Source organism: Serinus canaria, chromosome 11, assembly GCF_022539315.1.
Source record: "Serinus canaria isolate serCan28SL12 chromosome 11, serCan2020, whole genome shotgun sequence".
Taxonomy (NCBI): domain Eukaryota; kingdom Metazoa; phylum Chordata; class Aves; order Passeriformes; family Fringillidae; genus Serinus; species Serinus canaria.
The window spans coordinates 17164617-17178759 of NC_066325.1; the positions used below are offsets into that span (position 1 = coordinate 17164617).

Consider the following 14143-nt stretch of genomic DNA (forward strand, 5'->3'; position numbering starts at 1 on the left):
CTAGAAACAGATAAAACAAAACAGCCTTATCAATAATTAAATTAAATTTGATTTGCCCTAAAAGGCGAACAGATCATTAAAAATTTTTAAAGGGCACAAACCAGCATCTAACATTGACCATTCCATTTCTGTGGTGGTGACAAAACCATCAATATTACAATCTTTTAAGTGTACAGACACAATAAATCTTAGACAAACATTTGCTGACTGAGTTTTGATGTGTCTTTCCCTTGGTTTAAAGGCTGAGTGTGACCTACAGCTGGTGTTAGATTTGCTCCTGAGCCCTCCTTTCTGAATTTCTTTACTGCCTTGATATTATCAGGGTGTCCATCTGAAACAGAATTCAAGTGCCACATTCACTTTATTTTATAGAAACCCCACAAAGAACTCTTCCATTTCTGTAGCAACATGCATATGATACACCAGGCCTTTTATTCCCTGGTATATTCCCAAACCAAAGGGCTCTATTCGAGTGCTATTTTTCAAAAGAATATTTTGTTTGTTTGCTCTTTGCTTGTCAGGTGTGCAGGGAGGGAGGGGCTGGCATTTCCTTGGGCACAAATGGAACTGATGGAGGTGCCCAAGGGGGGGAATCAGGTCCTGGCTCAGGATTCATCCTCTCACCACATCTTCCAGACTTGCACCACAAAGGTCTCTGACTGCCCCAGGTGACATTTTGGGCATTTCTGCACTCACAGTTAATTGTTCCTGGACCCAGATAATTGATATTCAACTACTGGCAGTGTTCAGGCACCCAACCAGCAATTTAACTGGGGGGGAAAAAATTCCAAACCCCTAAAGATGCTGTGATTTGCATGGCAATACTCACCCCCATCTCCTCCTTCAGGTCTGTAAGAGCTCTGCCATTTGAAGCTGTCCTACCGAGTTGCCATGGCAACGAGAAGAAGGAAAAAAACCCCATCAGCTCTGAAGATTGCAGTTTACAAGGACTGTTCTTCACTCCTCAGCCTCAGTTGCTCCAGTTTAGTTTGCAATCTCACTCAATCTGTCCAACTGTACCTTGGTGTTCGACGGCCTCCTCCCCTCTGCCCTTTGGCCCTGGATTCCTCCTGCAGGACACAAGGTTTACTCAAAATTTACTCTGAATGTTAAAAGACCACGACATCCAAACCCCACCTTGGGGGGAGCTGAAAAAAAAAAAAAAAAGAAAAAAAAAAAAAAAAAAAAAGAAACACCACAAAACCAGATTGACTCCATTTTTTTCTATCTGTTGACTTGTTGCTATTCAACTGTTCAGAAAATATTTTGTCTGTGGGTTAGTATTTGTATATGTATGAGTGTATGTATATATATATATTTATATAGAGAGAAGAGTTATACCACAGGTTTAGCTTTTATAAATTGTTCATCTGGAGGGTGAGAGAAGGGAGGGAGCAGAAGAACAACACAGCCACAGATGAATTGTAGCTGTCCCAGCACGGCTGAACCTGCTGTGTTTGCTGTCCAGAGCGTGGCCAGCAGCAGAGAGCCCGTGGCCACCCGGGCTCTGCCTCCTCCTACCTCAGGTTCAGCAAAATAAGGAATGCAAGTCCCCAGGGCTTGTTCCTGCTCTGAGCTGCTCCCCCTGCCCCAGAGGGAGCTGAGGATGCAGGAGGAGCCAGGTGGGAGCAGCTCAGCCTGATCCGAGGGGCCAAAGGGCTGAAGGGTTGGCCGGGGCAGGTGACAAAGCGTTTTTATCAGCTCTGCAGGTGAGAAGCTGAGTGCAGCAGCAAGGCTCAGTGCTTGCCAGAGCACTGATCCCTGCCTCAGCCTCTGGGCCAGCAGCAGCGCAGGTGCCCTGTCCATAGATAGCCACACAAACCCATCCTTTTGGATATATATATATACATACATACACACGTACACACAGCTTCCAGTTAAGAGTAACAAGAGCATTTCTTTGTGTGTGTGAACTTACCACACCTGTTTGCAGACATGGGGAAAAAAGGGTGTTTGTTCTCTATGAATATGGATCCTTTTTTATTCTGTGAGCATGTAAGGTCAAAAAACAAACAACAAAAAAAATTCCTTCTAACTGTATGAAGATGATCATCTTGTTAATAAACTGTAAATGATCCATCAAAGCTCACACCAAATTTTTATAAAATTAACACAAAAAGTATACTAGTGACAGACTGTGGCTTTTATTAGAGCTTGCCAGTAACTAGGGTAAGGTAAGTGTCTTAGAATATTTTAATAAACTTGCTTATTTAAAGTTTAAACAAGAAAGCTTCCTTATGCAATAGAACTTTGCAGCTGCACTCTTTAGTTAGCATTTTTACAGTAATTATGGGTCATACTCCATGGCATCCCTACCACAGTGAGAGTATGAGCACACCTTCCACACCACATCTATGTTCCAATAGTAAAGATTTTTGGAAGCATTGAAAATGAGTCCAGACATACATTTAGTTTCCCATAATGCTACACTAGATATTAAATGTGTGTTGGTGGTTAAAATTTGCTGTACAATAGCTTTTCTCCAACTTCCTGTATTATACCAAAATATGAAACAAGTTTTTTTTCTTTTCTTTCTTCCTTTTTTTTTTTTTTTAATCAAAAAGAGTAATAACAACAGACAGAGGAAAAATGAGTTTGTGTCGTGAGCTTTCCTACTGTTGTAGATTTCTGGATAAGATATGAGCTGCCTTCAGACCAGTTTTTCTCTTCCAGCTCAGCTCCTGCAGTCCTGACCAAGTGAAGTCTCTGTGTCACCAGAGTGGCACCTGAGGGTCACTGGGAGCTGGCCAAGGACACCAGGAGTGGCTTTGGCAGCTTCAGGCATCCCAGCAGGGCAGTGCCTGATCCCAGCCCCTGCCATGGGCACACTCCTGGTCCTCTCTCCCTCGCTGCTGCTTTGCCATCAACAATCACACCTTTTCTATTAAAAAAAAAAAAAATTATATATAGATATTATTTTCAAGCAAAATTTTCCAAAAGGAACAATTTATCTACTGTATGGCACCTCTGGAATTCCGACGTGTATGTTCAATGAATGCACCCAAAGATATTCTGCACCCTGTGCTTTCAGCTACAAAACCTCTATCTTGAATAAAAGAGATTGTATCACCCTGCCCCACAAATACTCTTTTCTACTTGCTTTTTTCCTCTCCCCACCCAGCCAAACCCACCTCTGGAAAGACACCCCTTGACTTTGGTGTCATTTCTGTCCAATGCCAGAAAATTCTGCCCTTGCCTGCTTCAAACCCAGGCTCACAGAGCGTTGGGTGAGTCACCCCCAGGGCAGCCAAAATGAAGGACAAAGAGAAAACTCTTCTGCCTGGAGCTCCACAAGCAAGGGGAAGACTCAAGATCTTTCTTCCTGGACCCACTGCAGGATTGGGACGTGCAGAGAGGTCAGAGCCCGGCTGAACTCTGACCCAGCTGCATCCAAGCCTCCATTCCCATTTTCCCTGTATTTCTGCTCCCACATGAAAGCCTCCCAGCCTTTCCCAAGTGGCCCAGGCTCCCCAGGGAGCCCATCCCAGCCATGCCAGGAGGAGGTGAAGCTGTTCATGTTCCTCCCCATTTAACACAGACTGTGGATCCACAGCAGAATCTGAGTTTTCCTACCTGAACAAAGGGTGCCACCTCTGGCTCAGAAATCCAGTGTCCATTTCCTGAAACAAAGGAGAAACAATGATTTATCCATTTTTCTACAATATAATGAACAAGCAGAAGATTTACAAAACTGGTTGCATTATTTTCTAATAGTTGGTTCTGTTTAACATTAGTTCAGCTCAATTAATTGACTCAACATTAATTCAAGTTTGCTGTTTTTGTAACATTCCCCTTATTCCTACCCAGCTGTTTTAGCCCCACCAACAGCTATTTCAGTCTGTGTTTGTAGGCCCATAAATGCTGTCTAGAGTTGGGAAGGCAGTGAACTTGTTGATTATCATTTTGTAACATGCACAAACTTACTTTTTATTGGTTAAAGTCATTTCCCTTGGAAAGGCTCTGTGCTGTCAAAACAAAAATTGGGAGTAACAATCAGTGAGAGGAGTTCATTAGCAAGAGAGAGGTCTCAGTTTTGGTGTGCTTGCCAATTGAACCCTGCTCTGTGCTCCCTGTGCTTTTCCACTCTGCCTGTGTGCATTTGTTAATGTCCATTTTGCTCAGTAGCTGCAGGTATGAAGAGTAAAAATAAGGGAAAAGAGCTGAATTTCCTGCTGGGTGTGGAGGAAAATGAGGAGAGGGTGGAACACTGGTAACACAGCCCCTGAGCCCTGTTCTCATCACATTTACACTGCTGGAAGCCAAACAGCAGCCCCATCTCCAGAACTGTGCTCAGTTCATCACACTGAGGTGGAATTCTCCCTGCCCACATCTTGCTTTTTGCTGTTGGCTGCCAGCAGTGAAGCTGCAGTGTTTGTCACAGGACTGCTGAGGGCTTCCACTGATCAGAAACCTGGGGTTTGTCACATCCAGCCACCCACAGGTGCCCTTCACTGACCACCTGGAGGTGTCTCCAAGGCTCCCAGAATATTTTGGTTTCACCTGGGTTTGAAATGGATGGGGCCAAACAATTTGTTCTGTTCTCTTGCATAGTCATTTTTTGGATTACTATAATACAAACCTCATTTATTGAATTATGGACTTGGAAGCAGTTTGTAGGGCCCTATCTCAAATGCCTTATCACTCCAAAAAGACATCTACTACATTGACAACTTTTGTCTTTCCTTTGCAAAGGCCTCTTGTCTGAAACACTGAGAAAGCTCCAATTTTCTTCTCAAATGTTACTAATCCACTTGGAGCAGAATTCTGCACACAAATAACTTCACACCACTCGGTCTAAAGGCTAAGTTCCTTTTGGGATAGGTTTAAAAATGTCTTGTTAAATTTTCTTTTAAAAATTAGTTATATTAATAAGTCACATTGGCTTGAGACCACCAAGTCTAAAGCCAAGCTCTGCTCCTGCCTTGCCTTTTCTGCACCTCTAGAAACTCTGCTGTCTGAGAGATCCAGCCCCATGCTAACACAAAGAAAAATAACAATATCAATGACTTCCTTTCAGTTACCTCTGTGCTCTGTAATTAGCAGTCACAGGCAGTGCACATCAGTAATTCTCATCCCAGCCATTCTCTTCAGAGCAGGCAGAGCTGAGCCTTTGCTGCACCAAGCACTCCAGGCACTGGCTGCCCTGCCCTGCCTCACCCCAGCACACCTGGGCTGCTTTGGCTGGGTCCCAGGGGATGGATGCTCTGCCCCACTCCCAGAGGAAGGTTTCTAGCTGCACAACTGCTATGTGTGTATATATGTAGATATATAGAGATATACACATATAAATATATATATTAAATATATGCAGGTGGGAGGAGATTGAGACAACACGGGGGGCTTGGAATGAGCAGTTTAATTCCCTCAGTTAGGGATGAATTCATGGGATCAGGGACAGCATGGGCTGCATGTACTGAACCAGTCTGATTTAAAGCAAACAAAAAGGGCAAAAAGCCCAAATCCCAACCCCCAGGCTGATCTCAACTCTCCTGTTGTGTTTCTGCCACCCCGAGCTGTCCCCTGGTACCACAACTCTATTGCACCATTGCTTTCTGACTCATTTCCAGTGGTCTGTGGATCAGCAGGTCACCAGGAGTGGAAAGGGAAGGGTGTAGAGCCAGAATTCCTCATTCCTGAGCTTTCAGTGGGCCAGCTGTTTGGGGAAGTCTCAGCCAGCCTTGAGCACTGCACTCCTCCCTGCATCAGCAGGTGACTGCACGCTGAGATTTGGGTGAGAGGAATGGAGAGGAGAGCCAGGCTGGGGGTTTGGCTGTGCCTGAGGAATCAATCTGTGTCTGGGGACTGTGATGGGGAACTCAGCACACAGGAGTTGTGGTGTTGCTGCAATTTCAGCCAGAACCCTCCTGTGAAACCACACCTACCCCAAACAACCTCTGCCCCCTGAAGTTACCATCAAGATTATTTTTTTTAATTTTTTTTTTCGTTTTTAATAGCCCAAGCAAGGAGGAAAACATTTTGCTTGATTTTCAAGATGCTTAATTCAGCTGCTTTTCCAGTTAATCATTCCTTTGGGCCCTAGTTGCTGAATCGCTTGCTGTTTCTGAGGTGTAAATAAACATTTTGATTTATGATGTGGTTGCAAAGAAACTTGTAATTTATTTGTGAAATGCTCAAATAAAAGATGTATGGGCTTTTACCTTCTGTCTGGACCTAGACCTTGCCTCAGGAATGGAGGGCCACAAAATGACCTCCAGACTGGCAAAGGAATGGAACAGCCTGTGCTAAACACCAGAGACCCCGGGATGTTCTTAGGGAAGGGGGAAAATTGCAGCCTTCAGCTCACCATGAAGTGGTTTGGAATGAGAACTGGGAGCTCAGAGAGGCAAACAGAATCACAGAGAATGGTTTGGGTTGGGAGGGACCCTAAAAAATCACCTTTGAATGATCTAAAGATCAGGGACACCCTCCACCAGAGCAGGGTGGCCTTGGACACTCCAGGGATGGTCTGACCACACCAGAAAAAGGTTTGCTCACACAAAAAGCAGAAGTGAATATTGAGGTAACAACAATAATTTGCTGTCTAAAGCCCCATTTCCATTAAAGAGGTGGCCTTGAGCCAAACCCAAACCAGATGTCCCCAGGCTGGACTGCAGCCAGGAGCTCTCAGGGGGTTTTGTGCATTTCCTTCCTGCCTCACCTGGTCACCCACCACCACCAGTTCAGCTTAGAGGGAGCAGCCAGGCACAAGAACTGCACAAATAACCCAGAAAACTGAACAAATGCCTCCTTACCAGGGAATTCCTGTTCCAGTGTAAAGCTAAACCTGCTGCCTCGCTGAAACTCCTGCAGGTCGTGTTTCAGATCTTCTAGGAAGTCATCTAAAGTGAGAGAGCCACACAAAGGTGGAATATCTCTGCAAATAGCCTTTTAATACCTGTGAGAGTAGAGGGAGCTGGGCAGGGAGGGCAGCAGTTGAAGCAAACATTGGAGTACAAGCCCCAGCAGCTTTCTGTCACCGAGCCCCAGGTCCAGCTCCTGCCCATTGCTGAGGCTTTTGCAGGCTTTGAACCTAAAGGGGTTTTTTCATGTGGTCCATAATAAGTAGAGGATGAAAGAGCCTACAAGAAGCTTGTGGTGTAATTGAGCAAAAGGTCATCCATTACCTGAAAGCCACAGCAAACCTGGGTCAGCTCCTTTGGCCTCAGCTGAGGTCGTTGTCCTGAACCAACGCTGTGCCTCGAGAGAAGGTTGGAAACAGCACAAAGCTAAAGCATAAATAATGGAGTGTTAACAGAGAGAGAAAATGCTGGATGGTTTTCAGCTGGGAGAAGTTTGTGCTGCCCTTTGAACCCTCCTGTGTCTCATCTCACAGCTCCTGCTCTGCCCTGCACGCTGCTGTTAGCTGGGAACTTTGCACAGCTCAGCCCAGCCAGGGCTTTCCTCCAGCAGCAGAAAATCAGAACAGTCCCCCTGCCTTCAGGACAGCCTTGTCACCTGCAGAAACAAAGCAAGGGTCACTGCTCCTGCTGCAAAGCTTTGGGGAGGCTCAACCTCCTCCCCTCTGGCCGGACTCTACTCATCCTCCTGCTGACCTTTGGCTGCTCCTGTGGTCCCTGCATGGAGTGACTCCAGTCCAGCACTGCCCAGCTCTGTGGGGCACAGCCCATCCTCTCCTATCCCAACCCTCTGCTCCACATCCAGCTGTGTGTGGGGCACAGCCCACTCCTCTCCTATCCCAACCCTCTGCTCCACATCCAGCTGTGAGTGGGGCACAGCCCACTCCTCTCCTATCCCAACCCTCTGCTCCACATCCAGCTGTGGGACATCACCACCAGCTCTGTGGCTGGATGCACTTTCCAAAAAAAAAAAAAAAGCAAGAAAAAAAGCATTTTGGCTCCTTGATCACTGCCAGGTATGCTGAACACTCAGAAAGCAAAGCCTAGCTGGACAGTTGTAATTAAGAGTGCCACATAATTAGAAGCAGTGATTATAACCTGCCTTGGGGGTGCAGTGTGCAGTGTTGGCTCAGCTGGCACCATGGCAAATAGCCTTTGGTGGGATTTATGCACCTGGCTCCCACTGGAACCATTAAAACCCTAAAAGCCCAGGAGCTGAATGACCCCTCCCCAAGCTGATAAAATAATTTTATAACTCTAAAGTGTTTCCTTTGGTTTGAAGTCATCATGAGCTAATACAGGCACTACATTTTTTTTTTTCCTACATCTCCAAGGTAACCTAATTGGCATCATGTTTCATACTGAGCAAAACCAGCAAAACCTCCAGAGAACAGGGCCCCAATTAACAGATTCCCAGCCTTTCATATCCCTGATTTCTGAAAAGAGAGAGAACGTGGGGGATGTGTAACTCACGTGGGGATCACAGAGAATGTGACAGAGTCCCCAGATAAAGCACAGCAGAAGCCACCCATGGCAGAGATTAGAAGAACTGTTGTCACAAGACAACATCCAAAGGAAAGATTCAGACTTTCTGTGCCATTAAACTCACGTGTCCAAGCTGGGAGCACTCACTGCACCGAGTTAGAGCCACCCCAGGGCTGGAGAGCCCAGCCACAGTGCCTGGGAACTTCTGCCCTCCTTACCAAGGCCAGAAACTGCATTAACCCACCTGACCATGGCTCTAGAGAGGAATCCTTTGTGCTGAGAGGGTACAAAGACCCTCTGTGCCCTCAGCCCTGCCCAAACCAGCCTGGCAGTGGAGCCTGGTGGGGATTCACCCTCCTGCAAGGGCAGCCACAGAGGTGTGACAGCCACAGGGCCACAGGGCAGGGACACCTGACCCCAGAACCCCTGCCAGGCCCTGGGCAGAACCAGAACCTTCCAGAGCCCCACAATGGGCTGGGCTGCCACTCAGCATTGGCACAGGGTGACAGACACCCAGGAAATGAAACCACAGCTGCCTCTGGAAGGTTTTTCCCTTTGGCTGGAAAGGGAAAAACCTTCCAGAGTTTTTCCCTTTGGCTGGGTTTTCCCCCTCTGTCCCACCTCAGGGTTCTGTGCCCAGCTGCTCCTGCCATCACCCTGCCCTGGTTCAGTGCCCTGCTCTCCTGCCATCACCCTGCCCTGGTTCTGTGCCCTGCTCTCCTGCCATCACCCTGCCCTGGTTCAGTGCCCTGCTCTCCTGCCATCACCCCTGCCCTGGTTCAGTGCCCTGCTCTCCTGCCATCACCCTGCCCTGGTTCAGTGCCCTGCTCTCCTGCCATCACCCCTGCTCTGCTGCTCTGCCCTGGCACCCTGTGCAAGCCCCATCAGGGCTCTCTCTTTCCTCCCTTCTGAAATAAATCTACTTTTAATTGCAGTAGTCTCTCTTCCCTCACACCTGGGGAGCTCAGCCCTCCCTCACACCCCTCATTCCCTTGTTCTGGGCTTTTTGGGCTTCACCAAACGAGCTCCTGAAGCCAAAGTGAGTGAGTGCTGTACTCACATCCCCTCTGGGCTGGAGTGGGGCAACCCAAGGCTGCTTTTCTTCAGCCCTTTCTTCAATTTCAGGCCAAGTCCTCCTGCAGCTCTTCCCAAGTAAGGGAGGGAGGCATTATGAGCAGTTCAGCTCCATTAGTGAAGGTATAGCTCATCCCAAACACAGCTAAATAATTAGGTGCACTAGATTTATTGTTCAAATCAAAGTAATAAAATATGTATACATATAAATATAAGCTGTTCAGGTGATGAGCTTCATTATTACACACACATAAAAATAATAGGCTATTTTTAATTGCTTATTAAACAGTGAATGCTCATTAAAACCTTGGTTCATTAGGAAAAAAAAAAATAACATGCAATTAAACTATAGTGCAGACTAATTAATATGGGAATTGGGGCAATTCTGATACCTTTAAAGAGGTGGAAGAGGGGACAGTTGGCAGCAGGGGCTTGTACCACTCATCTTGATTGGCCTGGCAGATGCATTTCCTTCTACTTCAGGGCTTTCAGAAGGTTTTTGGTTTTATTTTTTGGTTTCAGTTCCAGAGGAAATAGAGGGGACTGAAATGGGATTTTTTTTCTGTGGGTTTTCACACAGTCTGGACAAAAGATAAAAGATAAAATATTCAAGTACTTACCCCATAAAACACTTCTCCTTTTGTTTCTCTCTTGGCATTCTGCATCTTTCCTTTCAACAAATACTTTTGAAATGACCCAGACAGAATTCTCAGCCTGCTCAGCTCCTCAGCCATGGAACAGTTTCCCTTGAGGGGATCCCTGTGGGTTTGCTCTTCCCCAGGCTGCTGAGCCATCAGCCACTGCTGAAAGCTGCTGGGGTCAGAAGACCTCTACCAGGTGTGACCAGGACCTTCAGGGGAAGGACTTTGCTGCATTTCTCATGAAATGACAGAAGAATGCTAGATTTCTCAGCAAATACCACCGAGGGAGCCTGGTAACCTTTTTAATTTATTTTTAAGTCCTCAATCCAGCAGTTTCCCTGTTTAAAAGCAGGATGTCACAGGAGACCAGACAGTGAAGATTTGCCCCTCATTTTTGGTAGCACAAGCATCACCCAGAGAGGTGAAGAGCAGAGATTTCCTGAGAACAGCTGCCCACACCCAAACCCAGGATGGGTTTCAGACTCAAAGCCAAAGTTTGCTGCTGGTGCTCCCCCCTGGGAGCCTGACTGTCCTTGTGCAGTAGGGTGGGAGCTCCAGCAAGCAGCCAGCTCTGATTTCTGCCCTGTGGAGGTCAGCCTTTCATTGCAGAACACAACTTCACCTCTGCTGCTCCCAGCAGAACCAAAGGTGCTCTCAGCACCTGCAGCTCGCCTGGTTTGTGCTTTTGGGAGCCCCTCTGAGCCTTTTTACACCTGAGCACATTTGCACAGCTGGAGCAGGAGAGTGGGAAATCAGCTGAGCTTTGGTGCTGGAATGTTCCTGCCAGTTTGCAGAGCTGGAAGTGGGTCTGCAGGATGGCACACTCTGCTCTGATGGGAACACTGAGATTTTGAGCTGTGCTGAGGAGCAAAACCCATTCACAGAGGTGCCACCCATTCAAGAGGGGTGGCACTGGCTGAACACAGTGCCTTCCTCCAACCCCTCCTGTCACCCACATCTTCTAGGAAAATTCCTGTCCTTGGGATTTTTCCCTCCTGAGTAGCTGAGAGGCCTCAAGAACAAACTGCAAACAATGATTCTCTGCTGCTGTGGGATGCACCAGGTGGGTCTGGGATTGGTCTCTGTGGTTGTTTCTCATTCATGGCCAATCCCAGCCCAGCTGTCCAGACTGTCTGGTCACAGACAAACCTTTGTTATTCATTCCTTTTCTATTCTTAGCCAGCCTTCTGATGAAATCCTTTCTTCTGTTCTTTTAGTAGAGTTTTAACATAATATATATCATAAAATAATAAATCAGCCTTCTGAACCATGGAGTCAAGATTCTCATCTCTTCTCCCATCCTAAGACCCCTGTGAACAATGCAACACCCTCCCTTGTATTTCATTCTGTTAATAAATAAATAAATAAATAAATAAATAAATAAATAAATAAATAAATTCCCCTTTGGTGCAGGGCTGTGAGAGATGAAATAACTCATTTTTTTTCCCATGTCCTCACCGTGCAGTGCTGACGGAGCCTGGCAGCAGCTCAGCCCTGGCTCGGGCTCCTGCTCTGTTTTCCTTATTAACATTTTGCTTGGCTGTCCCTGCCCAAGTCCCCTGGATGTCCCCGGACTCTGAGAATTGTTGCAGATGCTGCAAGGTCCAAGTGTGAAATGAGCGGCAGGAGCCCCCCGGGATGCTGTTAGCAGCGAGTTCCCAATAACCCCGGGTTCACAGCAAACAGCAGCACCTGCTCCAGCCAAACTGCTCCGGAATTGACACCCAATTATCGCCGCATATTTTAGCATCATTTTTGCGCTTATCTAGGACCTACCATGAGCCTTGAAAGCCTGTTCATTAATTTAAAAACAGTCCACAGGAAGCAAGACAAAAATGAGGATTTGAAGGATGGGAGTACACAGAAATCCTGGCATTTTAAGAGAATTCCAGAAAGATTTCTCCTCTGTGTTGAGATAACAATTTGTAGAAGACAGCTGCTTAAACTTAACAATTACCTCTAAGGTACCATAAACGTCTGAGAAAGATTTCCTTAAAAAACAAAAACAACCCCAAAAAACGACAACAAAACAAACAAACAAAACCAAAAACCCAACCCAAACCAAAACAACAACAACAAAATATGAACCAAGACTCCCAACCTCCCAAAACAAAGAAATTAAGTTGTAAAAAGAAAATAGTGCTCCAGGAACATTCCTTCTAACCACGGGATACCTTAAACATTTAAAAATTATAGTCAACATTTTTTAGACTGGGGAGCTAAAACTTAATGTCTAAAATAATTTTCAAAGTATTACATGCTTTCAACCATTACTTACATTGTAAATAAATTTGTTTTTTCAGCAGCCTGCTATAAAAATAAAAGACATCTCTATTCATCCAGCAGCCCAGGAATGTGTGCAGCCTTAAAAAGCAAAATAACCCAACTCATAATCATAGAGACCACATGAAGGGAGGTGATTTCAAACTCAGCTGATTTTTCCAGCGTTAATTTAGAGTTTTTATAATTACTGCAGCTGATGCAAACTGTCCCTGAATCATGTTTAATGTCCATGGTCTTCTCCCTGAAAGTTGAACTCCACACAGGTTGGGGCGTTTGGATTTTGTGTTCATGCCAGAAGCTCCCAGAAGCCCCAGAGTGACTCTTTCTGGTCACACTTTTGTGCTTGACCTCAAATCCTGTTCTTCACCTCCTTCGTGATGGGACAAAGGATTGATCCAAGGAATGAGCACTCCTGAGGGTGGGGAGGGCACAGAGGACATTCAGCACGGCTGAGGGAGAAATACTCCATCTTTGATAGAAGAACTATTTTATTTTATTTTATTTTATTTTATTTTATTTTATTTTATTTTATTTTATTTTATTTTATTTTATTTTATTTTATTTTATTTTATTTTATTTTATTTTATTTTATTTTATTTTATTTTATTTTATGTTCAGCCATCCTTGAGAGCTGAATTATTGCCTGCTGCACGCTCCAGAGGGAAATCTGTGTCTGAAAGTCCTTCCCCTGGCAGGGGCTGCAGAGCTGAGCACCCACACCCCTGTGTGAATGGATGTTGGATAAATGGATGTTCTCCATCTGGGGCTGCCTTGTTTCCAGGGAAGAAACAAGCAGGAAAGTCAGGCAGTGGAGCCAGGACATTTGCCTCCAGCAGGCAGGTTAAACCACACGTAAATATTACTCTGCATCATGTCCCAAAATATTATTGAAAGTAATACCTGAGCCATTGCTCAGAATGTTTTCTCCTGTTCCAGCAGGAAAATATATCTTTGTGTTAACAACACAAAAAATGCTGGAACTGCACTAAATAAGATTTTGGGCCATCAAGGCTGGGAGCAGATTTTGTCAGGGAACAGCTCTGGGTACCAAACATCAGGAGAGCCTGGAAGAGTCCTGTGCTGCCCTGGCCTTGGCTGTGAGCAGACAGCCAGCAATGGTTTAAGGACACAATTCCACCTTGGAAGAGCTGGGAGGGGCTGTTCAGGAGGGCAGTCAGGCTGACAGCAGCGTGTCACTTGGAACCTCCAGGCTAAACAGACCTGTAGTGACATTCATAAAGGAGTTTTATTCTGATAGGCAGAGGAAAGATCTAGAAACACAAACCAGGAGGCTGCACATTTCTCCTGAGATCCTTCTTTTTAGTTTTTATTCCTCTTCTTGGGCTTCCCCTTTTCCCCTAAAAGATAACTTTTTTGAATATTATATTTTTAATTATTTTAAATTTAATAATAATCAAATATTATAAATAATAATTTAACTCTAATAATCCTTCCCTGCTTTCTTGTTAACACTTCAGATCCACATTCCCCCTTGACATCTGCAGTCAGGCAAGTCCCTCTGACACCAACACCAGATTTTTAAGGGAAAAATGTGTTCACTTAAGTGTTAATTACCATTAGCTGCCATTGTTGGCCATGTTAAATAACTTGTATTATCCTCCCTGCCTTGCTCTCCCACCTCTATCCCTCATCCTTTGTTCACTTCTCTCTCCACCTCATTTCTGGGTTATGTCTTTGATGGACCAAGTGATTATTTTTCAGCCAACGATCCAATTTACACATAAAATAAAGTGTCCCCCAAACGACTCACGTTTCCCTTCACTTCCAACGCCTTCATCTGTC

At 45.5% G+C, this 14143-nt stretch overlaps 2 protein-coding genes across 2 annotated transcripts in view; one reads left to right on the plus strand and one right to left on the minus strand.

Annotated features, from left to right (window-relative positions):
* Positions 1–6157, plus strand: part of CDH13 (cadherin 13) — a 438545-nt gene extending 432388 nt beyond the window's left edge. Inside the window, exon 14 of the mRNA XM_009090753.4 lies at positions 848–6157. Coding sequence (XP_009089001.1) covers positions 848–855 — 8 coding nt within the window. The 3' untranslated portion in view covers positions 856–6157. The remainder of the gene's footprint in view (positions 1–847) is intronic.
* The window catches only part of SDR42E1 (short chain dehydrogenase/reductase family 42E, member 1), a 1031186-nt gene that overhangs the window by 686630 nt on the left and 330413 nt on the right, over positions 1–14143 (minus strand). The window lies entirely within an intron of this gene.